General features: G+C 32.9%; 1 protein-coding gene across 3 annotated transcripts in view; it reads right to left on the reverse strand.

Moving 5' to 3' along the window:
* Nucleotides 1-10,856, reverse strand: part of IKZF2 (IKAROS family zinc finger 2) — a 189,958-nt gene extending 179,102 nt beyond the window's left edge. For 2 of the 3 annotated variants that reach the window (XM_049784154.1, XM_049784153.1), the window contains exons 1-2: nt 10,823-10,856; nt 9,920-10,024 (exon numbers count right to left, since the gene is read on the reverse strand). In XM_049784154.1, the coding sequence (XP_049640111.1) occupies nt 9,920-10,024; nt 10,823-10,856 (139 nt within the window). The remainder of the gene's footprint in view (nt 1-9,919; nt 10,025-10,822) is intronic. The other variant, XM_049784155.1, reaches the window with a different exon arrangement.
* Nucleotides 10,857-11,285: the final 429 nt, after the last annotated feature.

Consider the following 11,285-nt stretch of genomic DNA (forward strand, 5'->3'; position numbering starts at 1 on the left):
TTAGTTACTGTCATTTGCTTCCTTACTTCACCTAGCCTAGTCACTCCAAGTTCACACGTTTTAACCCAAAAGGCAAGATCCAAACAGTGTTTAAAATTTAAAAATAGATATACAAGTTTCATTAGAGAAAAGTGTATTGATTCTAGGCTAGCAAAAATTGTTAATAGGCTGATATGTAGTTATTAATATGAATTAAAGTCTGAGAGCCTGTGAATATAGTTCAATGAGCTAGTATATATTCTCTGCATGTGAGAAGTCTACATTCCTTCCCAACATCACAGGGTTCCCTGAGTACCACTGAGATAAACTCAGAAAGTAGCCCCTAAGCATCAAATCTCCCTACATATATATTTAAAAAAAAACCTTCAAAACTGAATCTGAAAAATTGAACAAATAAAGTAAAAAAAATTAATCAGAAGTATTTGAGGTACAAAGTTTTCTAGCTTATCTTAGCCATGTCCATTTTTAGGAAAAAGGTCTTCAACCATAATGATACAAATGGCAAGGCTTAAATACTTGACTCTCTACATCTGATTCCATTTGCATTTTTATTATATAATTTACCCTCTTTGTTCAGATTTTTTCCCTTCCACTGCCAGCCATATATGGCAGTTTTCAAAAAAAAAAAAACTTGAACTGGTCAAGAGTGATTCAGGGGTTGAGATAGTACAGCATCTGAAGAACTTCTCTTGTGCAGAGCAAACCCAGTTTCAACCCTGGCACCAGACATAGTATATGGTACCCAAGTTTACCAGAAATAACCCTGTACAACAGAGCTATGAGTAAACTGTGACCCCAAACAACAGAAAACAATAAAAAATGGGGGTCAGAGAGATAATGAAGCAGGTAAGGCACTTATCGTGTACACAGCCCCACCTGCATGCCAAATGGTCCCTAGAGCCCAACAGGAGTGATTCCTGAGGGTGAGGACAGGAGTACTACTTAAGCAATGGAAGGTATGACCCAACTCCCTACCCCAACCCACTTCTGCCATCCCCCATTAAAAGAAAAAGAGTGATCCAAATACAAATGATTGGAGACTCCACTTTCTTTTGTATCCCAGGTATATAAAAAACTCAGTACTCTAATGTTCAGCGTCAATTTCGTAAGTCTATTATTGTGAGTCTATCATGAGGTTTCTATCCACACTAAGTGCTGTCTATCCTGTTTCAAAACTGCAAAGCCGAGGAACAAATTTTGCATTATACCTAATTTCTTAGGAAAATGTCACTTTGTGGGAACCTAAAAAGCTGGTTTATTGTGCATTCTCAACCCGTTTTATTGTGCAGTTCCAAATTTTTAAACATATGAAGAACTCCATAGCATTAAAACATAGAATGAACATCTTTAATCTATAGTTGGAATGAATCACGATGATTAAACTACGCTTATTTGCCTCTAAATGCAAGATGAATAATATCTCAAAAACTCTAAATTCATTTGTAACCTGAAGATGAATATTCTTCACTATAGAATGCCTCAATATAGTTTTTGGTGCCCTGACATTAGCAGTATATCAACAAAAGTAAATGCGTAATAAATGTTTGCTAGATCAATGACTGAAAGATGAAAAATACCCCTCTAGAGAGTTCTAAATCTTCACATAGAGGAAATTTCAAATGAAGTTTTTTGATCATTAGCACTTATTTGAAACTCTAAGATTAGTGATCAGAGCTTAGATTTTAAAGAAAAAGATCGACAGAAAATATTTTGGAGCGATAAATATGTTAAATAACATTCTATGCTATTATTACTATTTTTACCCCAGGGACTATATAATAAACATTGATTTTAAAAAGATGTATCAGAATATCTTCAAGAATAGAATGCATATATGTATGTATATGCTTATTTGTTTATATGTGTGTATACACATTTATCTTTCACAAAGTTTTCAAAAAGACTCTAATAAAAGTCTCCTATATTAATGACATTTATGTAGCAGAACTGATGAGTTACTTAGTTAACAAACTACTATTCACATATTTTAAATATATATGTATTTATTTACAAAGAAGTAGTTCAGGACAAATAAAATCAGTACAGTACTACTGAAGCATAGAGTAAATATTAACTTATTGATTTAAAATACAGGTAACTATAAAAATTATGATTTAATATACAATTTAAAGAGAAGGCTGGCATAGTTTGTTTAAAATCAGTGAATCAATCGCATGAACAAATCCAAGTTCTGACACTAATATAAAAGAACAGTATTAAAGCAAAAATAGTTCATTAAAATGTTTAATTATACACTTCAGTATAGAATTTTTACGTAATGGAACAACTGGGGAAATAAGGTCACTGATCAAACAGTGAGAATAGCTTAAGGAGGAACTTTTAAGAACTACTAAGCTATTGTCACAGTAATACAGGAGCAAAGTAACTAAACCACAAGCTACATATTAGATTTCACTAATTAGGAAAATTCACACTTTTGTCTAATCTATTCACCCGCTGATTGCTATCCTCACCCAAATTCCACAAATGTGTCAAACTCAAGAAAACCAAACTTAAACTAAACTAAATCTTTTCCAGGAAAGCTGCTTCAGTATTTTTTATCTTTCCTAGTGGAATTACCACCTGAACTTCTTACCCCTACAGTCCAAGTCTTGATAATTAAAACCCATAAATATTTTTATAATCCTTTTCTTTCTTTTGTGCCCACTATCACTACTATTCTTCGAGTTTCTCGGTCATTCTTTGCATTAGCCTTTTAAAGAAAGTTCTCTGGATGGTCCCCTTCCAGATTCTTTATTTCTAGAGCAATTCACGTCAATCAAAAACTGGGCATCTGCTTTGCAAAACCCTTGTCTGCCTTGAAAATGAAATCCAAGTTTCCTCTTCTAAAAGACATTCCATCAACTTGCCCTGATTAATTATCCAAAGTAATCTAAAGCCTCAAATTCCTAGACTTCAAATTTACAAAAGAATTATCATCTACTTACATTTCCCAGAACATATCATGTAATTCTTCAGTTTCTATTTTTAATACATTTACTAAATAAGTTTCCACTTATCTACAAAGTTTTATTTATTTAATGTGTCAATTTAAAAAGGCTCTCTCTAGGAAATCTTCCTGAACTAGTACCACTATTCATTGCCTGCAACAATCAAAAAACAGTGAACATATTAGGATATTGCCTTGTCTGCTTGTAAGTTATTCATATATTTAGGTTTCAGAGCCATACCTAGTAGTGCTCAGGGCTTATTCCTGGCTCTCTAATTTGGAATCACTCTCTGGCTGGCTTGGGGTTCCATAAGGGATGTCAAGGATAGAATCCAGGTTGGCTGTATGCAAGGCAAGCAACCTACCTACTGTACTACTACTGATCTGGCCCCTATTGCTCTGTTTAGATGTTTCTTTCACATAAATGTAACCTTCTGAAAGAAACAATACACTATTCACTATTTGATTAAACTTACAATTTTCTGGCATATAAAAAGCAGCCTAGAATTACTGATTAAATTAATCATTGAGAATGATAAAGCAATATAAGAAACACTTAGAAGTAAAAATTATATTTCACACTTATGTCAAATTATTAAAAATGTGTGTACTGCAAAAATGCACATTTGCCAACAGTCAGAACATTAATTTGATTAGACAACATCAGATGAGAATTTATGGTACTTAAATACAGAAATGACAAAAAAAACATAAAATTTGAGATAGAAAACTTGAAGAACAATTAATTCAAGATGTAGATAAGGTGCCCTATTAAGATGACTTTTTGGAGCAAGGGAAATAACTCAAAGACCTAGGTGCATGTTTCCCTTCACAATCTGCAAGCTGGGTTCAATACCTAGCTGCAAAATCTCTGAACAGCATCAGGGAGTAATCCCACAAATGCTAAGCCAGGAAAACCCTCAGCGCTCAGCAACTGTGAATGTGTCTCACAGGAAAACAAGTAAAATAAAGTAAAGAGAATTTTTTTTCTGTTTTTTTAATAACCAATAATGTTATTAATGACTAGTATTATAAGAAGGCCAATAATAAGTGATGATATTCTTTTGTTTTGTTTTTGTTTTGGGGCCACACCCAGCGGTGCTCAGGGGCTACTCCTGGCTGTCTGCTCAGAAATAGCTCCTGGCAGGCACGGGGGACCATATGGGACACCGGGATTCGAACAAACCACCTTTGGTCCTGGATTGGCTGCTTGCAAGGCAAATGCCGCTGTGCTATCTCTCCGGGCCCTGATATTCTTGATATACAGCCAAAAACATTAGATTGTACTCAAGAAAAGTAAAGCCCAATAATAAGTATTTCTATCATATAGACAGGTAAACCTTACTCTTGTTTGTCTTTTTTTTATTAATTTCTTTATTGTAACCACCATGGTGACAAACATGTTTGTAGTTGGGTTTCAGTCATCAAATGTACACCACCAGTGATACGTTCCAGCCACCAAAGTTCCTCATTTCCCTTCTCTCCCACCCCTGCCTGTCTTGGAGACAGACATTCTATTTCTCTCTCTTGCAATGATTGTCACAGTAATTGTTAGTATTTCTTTCTTCCCCAAAGTCCTATAGTTTGAATAAAAGTAAGATTTTTATTCAAATACTACCCTAAATGATTACAAAACAAGTCTCTGTTCCATAAGTCTATGTGGTAAAAAGACAAGGCAAAGAAGTCCTGAATTTCAAAGATGTTGCTTAGATTTTTTTAATTAAAAATACTGTTTGTTTTATTGTTTGTTTGCATGTTTGTTTTTTAAATGAGTCACAGGTAAAGAAAAAATATTTGACTACACTGAATAAAAGAAGCTATTCTTACTTACTAGATACTAGCATGTGCCTGGATCAGTTCTCAGCCTTCTATATGCACTGCCCCCATTTAAACCTCACAAAACTCCATTGAAGTAGCCATTGCTAACAAATTCTAAGATAAGCTCATAGACATGAGGTAATATGTTTAAGAGTAAGTCAAGAAAGTTAATGGCAAAGAAGGCTTGCTAACATAAGTCTAAATAATTCTAGACCCTAAATATATATTTAACCTTGCAATCTAACATTTGCAATCTATTGCTTTTGAGCCTTCATTTCATGAGTATCTTATAAAATCAAACAACCAACTGCATCACAGAGTTGTTATTAGAATCTGTGAAATAGTATGGATACTTCTGACATCATGCTGTATAATCCTTGACCCATCAATAAATTATGCCCACCCTTCCCTCCCGTGGTAACTACACTTACCCTAAGTAAAATGGTTATCCACATTTTTCAAAGCAGAGAGAGTCCATCTTGATTAAGCCAGAAAAGGAAATTATATTGAGGTCAAAAAATATAGTTGATAGAATTGAATAACAGTCATAAAAAGGGAAAGGAAAGCAATATATTCTACCTGATTTTAGTACTGTGACACTACTATACTCGTGATGAGATCATAATAAGATTCAAAAATTAGGATCATCTTATACTCTCATAGATAGAAAAATTTTTCATCAGATCCAGAATTTTCATTTCATTATAGCTGAAAGGAAAACACCTAACAAAACCTAATCAAACATTACACTTTTCTTGAATATACTTTCTTTGTTTGTTTTTGCTTTTGAGGGTCACACTCAGCTGTGCTCCAGACTTACTGCTGGGTCTGTGACCAGCGATTGTTGCTGACTAGCTTGGGAATCATCTGGGGTGACAGGGTTGAATGCTAATCTATCACATGCAAGTGCCTTATTGGATCTACTATTGTTCCAGTCCTTAAAAGTACTTCTAGTCAGAATGATGGATTTAGACAGACAGAGACAATAAAGATAACATTTCTAGAATAAGTTATTTTGTTTCTAAAAAAAAAAACAACTATTCTGACTATAAATTAGCAATAAAGGGAGAAATTAGGTGCACGAAAAACAGAGTATTTTTGCTCTAACTTCCCTGCACATACAACTTTCCATTAGTGCCATATTCTTTTCTTCTATGAAACAGACACAATACTTTGCTAGATAGAAAGAAATCAAACCAAACATTATTTTCCTTTTAAATTTCATACCAAGTAAAAGCTAAACATAGGTATGTTGAATATATACACAAACAGAAGTGCTATAAATCAAAATAGTGTTTTCATATCAAGCCCATCTGGTGTAATATAAGGGTGTATCCCATGGAAATCCAATCAAGGATGACTGCCAGACTAAGATATAGATGACAACTTGACAATTCAGAAAGCTGAAGAGTCCCACAGTAAGCTGCATTTTTAAACTGCTTTTAGGGTATCTGCCTAACAAGATTACCTGTTATCACTCTACCTTGATAATGCCTCTTCTTAAATCCAAAATACAGTTTTCTTCACTAAAATCTGAGATGGTCACTATATGGAAGTTACGCTAAAATAATGACACTAAAGTGTGCTTTCAGTTAGGTGATCTAACTAACTAACCTATAAGGTAAAAAAAAGCTTTATTCCTCAATCCTGACTATTTCATCCTTCTCATAAGGGATTTAAGAGGCTAACTGATTTATTTAGGCCTCCATTTCTACACAAGCAAAATGTAAATCATAATATACTTCATCTTTACAGGATTCTAAAATTGGAAACAGGCTAAAGGAAAAAAATTAATGTGAAGCACTCTGAAAGGAATAAACTAGATTCCCTGACCTGATTATTGGTCAGAGACTTGTAAAACTAGAATAACTACTTCTTCCAATACCATACATGCCACCTGGCTATCAAACTGAATGATAAATAGAAATGACTATTAAGGTTACCCATGTAAAGGTTTAAAAGTAATAGAAACTTTAAACTCCAAAAATTTGGAAATGAGCTAAGCCAGAAACAGAAGGAATCTCAAAGTAAGTCACATCTGATGGGCCAAAATACAATATGGATTATTTTTATATTTTTCTGTCTGAGTTGTCTGTCTCATATTCTTAACTTCCATATTCTATTTTTAAAAACACTTAACACTCTATATTTTCAGTAGCCATCAAGAAATAGACTGTCATCCCTGACACCGAAGATTGTCAGCAGACTCAATATGTACACTAATGATCTCAGGCAACAATGCCTAAAATCTTACCAAAGAAATGCTTATTCCAGAAGAAAAAGATCTAAAATTCTCCAATAAAATGTACCTTAACATATATTAATTACTATAAAATGGCAAGATCAAGAATATCTCTTACTTCTTTTTAAGGTTATCTTACATCCTCAATCTCAAAACCAAAAACTGTCAAGCATAACTTTTCAGTTCTCTCCCAAATCATCAATGCTCCCTTCTAGCACTGTGAGACAATGAGAGCTGCTGTCATTATTTTTTATAGGATAGCTGGCAGCAACTTGTAAGATACTCTTCATCTTAGAATAGTTATCAAATAAACTAAACAAATTATTAGGACCCTAGATTGAAACTGACCACTTTCCAATAGCCAAAGAAAATGGGTTATTTAATCGTACAGTCACTGTGTTAGTAATCTTAGAAAAATCAAAGGCTTTCATTGGTATTTGCTAAGCTATTTAAAAATAACTTTTTCACCTTTATACACATATCCCTGTCCTCTTATTGCTGACTTTGGACACAATCTTATACTAACAGAATGTTTTCACATCAACTTTTAGATTTATCACTTTCTATCAAAAGTCTTACTCTGTGGAAGCAACAACTCTTCAGGAAGTATATTTGAAGATATAAAACAGTACAGAAAATGTGGTATTTTCACTAATAGCAAACAAATAATAATTATAAAGGAATTTAGGAAAAACAGTCATTTCCTACCCAAATGACTTGACAATTTTCTCTCTTTCACACAGATACATACATTATTCCAAATCACTAAAAAATAGCTGAGTAGCATATTCTACTTCTCTTGTACTAATAGAAAAGCATCCCATGCTTCCCGTATTTTTTTTTGCAACTGAAATAATGTATTATCCTAAATATAACAAGAGCAAAAATGGGTATCTTCTTCATCTAACACCTAAGTGGGTAACCTAGATTCTGTAAATAGAGGCTACATAAAGAATGCAACACAGATAGCTCTGAAGTAAAAACAAAATTATTTAACCCAGTATTCTTTAGACTATAACACATAAATAAAACATGCACATCATAGGCAAAATTTTTGCTAACATGTAATTGCCATTGGCTAGAAGTAAACTGAAAAAAAGTAACACATAGCAAATATAATTGTGTGATTGGGGGGAACTCAACTGTATAAAGCACAATTCTACAGTACTTATATGTCCAAACTGATCATGACTCTTCTCTGCAAGGTTTATTTATAATAATTGGGTGGGCTACCTCTTTGCAAAGGTAAGACACTTGTAAAACTAGAACCAAATTTACAAACAAAAGGAGTCAATAAACTAATGAACAGCATTTTCTGCTGTTTAATGGTAGTTAAGGAGTGACAATAAAATCTATGATTAACTGCTATTATTTATCCTACATTGTATCTTACTAAAGCCAGTAATTAAATACAGTGTCATTCTAGCTTGCCTCTTTAGGAATTTACAAGAAAATTATCAGAGAATTAAAGACAACAAACCTAAAACATTAAATGCTCAAATATAAAACAGGGCTTTGATGACATAGTAGTAGCAGAACTTTCTCAAAATATTAGAGTGGGAAAAACAGAAAAGCTATAAAATCCACTATAAGAAATTACTATACTTTCATATCTAACCACTATTATTTTTCTCTCTGAGAAAAAAAAATTTCAAGGAAAGCATCTTAAACAAAATCTTCCTAAGTGCTTTCCATTAACAAAAAGGAAAACAAAATCTTTCAGATAAATTCAGATAAATTCATACAGTTAAATAAAAAATTTAAGTAAATGAATTGAAAAATATATTCAATAATTCTATATACTTATGCTTAAAATTTATGAAATTTTTAATACAAATTAGTAATTTTATAATAATCCTAATATTTGAGAAATATAAAGGGAAGTGGAAAAGAAAATGTGACTTCTCCAGATGATGAGTATTAACTTCAGATCATGCTCATAATTCAGTAGATGCTTCAGTTTTAGGTTTTAAGGTATCAAGTTTTTTTAAAAATAAAATGTCTTTCCTTTACCTATAACCCTAATACAGAACACTTAAATGAAATAATATTTATATGAGTTCTTTCTAAATAAAAAAAATAACACATACCAAAATTACAAGGTAAATACAAGATTTCAAGTTACAATTTGGATAAAATAAGTTTGAATGCTAAGTCTAAAAACAAGAGGACATTACAATTATGAGAAATCAAACTATGTTGTTAATAAAGTATTTTGTCTTCCCTACTGACTACATATGAACTGCACTTTGTTTTCACAAAAACCATCTTTACTACATCAATGAATAACCATTTATAATAGATAGTATCCAAAACCATTTGTTCCTAAAAGTTCAAAGCACCCTTCCCTGTTTTCTCAGTTTCTGACTATACAGACTAAAGCAGAATGCTTTTACTTTGCTAATTCAATGGATATAAAATGAGGTTTACAAATTTTCAATGACATTTCTTCCTCCAATGCCCTGGTAGTGAAAATTTGACAAGTCAAAAATAAATAAACAGAGAAATAAACAAGTAAAACTACAATTTAACCACTGATGAATTAACTTTGAAACAAGGGACTATTTTTTAAAGAATCCTTTGGAAGTGACGGGTTTCCATATTTTTTAAATCTAACAACAACAAATCTAGTCACGAACCTGGCAGGTCAAAACAATAACCAGCAAATCCTAACATTTCTTACCTGGTACAGGTAAGCACCAGCTCCCAAATGCCACCTTAGAATAATTAAGACTAGTGAGGAGACTCATGCTTTCTAGTACTAGAATGAAGGGGAATAAAATCAGTGGTGCTGTTTCTTTAGCAAAATCTATAGCAGCAGCTACACCACAATGTGAGAAGACCCCACAGACCTAACAAGTTCAAGTTTGTCACCAGAGATATAGGGGAAGCATACAAGGTAGACTTACTGCTTGTCATGTGACTTGGTGAGACATGCTGTCCATTGGGTGTGCTTGAGGTAAGGTCAATTGCCACACTGGAGTGCTCCCTTTCAGGTGAAAGCTCATTGTCACCTGCTTTCACAAAATAAAAACTTTTGGTTCTCAGCTCATTGTCACATAAAATCTAATTACCAACTTTACTTCCTACATGCAGTGACATGAACGGTGTTGAAATTTTAATGTAATACATGTGCCTTTAAAATAACTGATAAGGCAATCTCATTTAGAAGTAGATTGTAACTGAATGAAATGACGAAAAGTCATAAGACAGACCAGGTGACCAAAAAAATCACTATATAATTTAACCATTGTAATAATTTTAACTGTAAAAATTAAAAAAAAAATACTGGCTCCAAAGGTATTTTTTGTTGTTGAAAGAACAAAGTTTCCTCTTAAGAGTTAATTTGTCAAGCATATAGTATCTCTAACTAGCAGTCTCCAAAAGGATTATTATCATTAAATTAGATATTTAAAGAAAATTTGGCTACAAAATCAACTTAAAAACTAATTCTTTCACACACTGTGCTCACAATATAGTTACGGTGTGGTAAATACTTAGCAAACACAAGTCTATGTAACTTTAGCCATTCTCAACTTAAAAGTAAATCTTCCAAAAGGAAATAGTAAAGTGTTGATTTGTTAATTTTACTTAAACATCCTGTATCCAGTATTAAGGATACATATATATGTATATAGAGTAGATTCTTCTTATTTAACTTTTGTGTTGTTACTTTCTTAAAACCATTTAAAGATGAAATAGTGAAGAAATAGGAAATAAGACACTTCTCAATAAAAACTTAAACTAATATGAACACAAAACTAATCTGTAATTTTTATTATCAAGAACAAATTAAGGAAAAAAATACTCACATGTTATATAGCCATCAATAGCTTCTGTTTCCATAGTCAAAGTGCAGTGCTGCAATACAAGAGATTATACACCCTTAGCAGAGATTCCTTTAAGTATCTGCCATTAAATGTTTAACTTATTTGAAGCTCCAAGCAGTTAGTCCATGTTGCGTCTGCTGCAACCTGTGCCCAAGAAACATACTATAGTGGACTGCATGTGCTCATTTGCAAGTCACTGAACTCTTTCTGCAAATGATCTGATTCCTCCTGGAGATAGGATAGGAAAGATAAGTGTACTGTGAGATGGGCTGTAGCAAGATAGGAATGACTCTCTTCATCAGAATTTCCTTGGCTTAGAGAAAAAAAGAAGGGAGTTGGGGGGAGAAGGCTTTTTGCCTCCAATGTGCCAGTTTTAATCAGGATTTAAGCAGTTAGTTTACGATTCCCTGTTTCCCACAATCACACTGCAGTTTGAGGACTTCCC

The sequence above is a fragment of the Suncus etruscus genome, chromosome 1 (genome assembly GCF_024139225.1).
Source record: "Suncus etruscus isolate mSunEtr1 chromosome 1, mSunEtr1.pri.cur, whole genome shotgun sequence".
NCBI lineage: Eukaryota > Metazoa > Chordata > Mammalia > Eulipotyphla > Soricidae > Suncus > Suncus etruscus.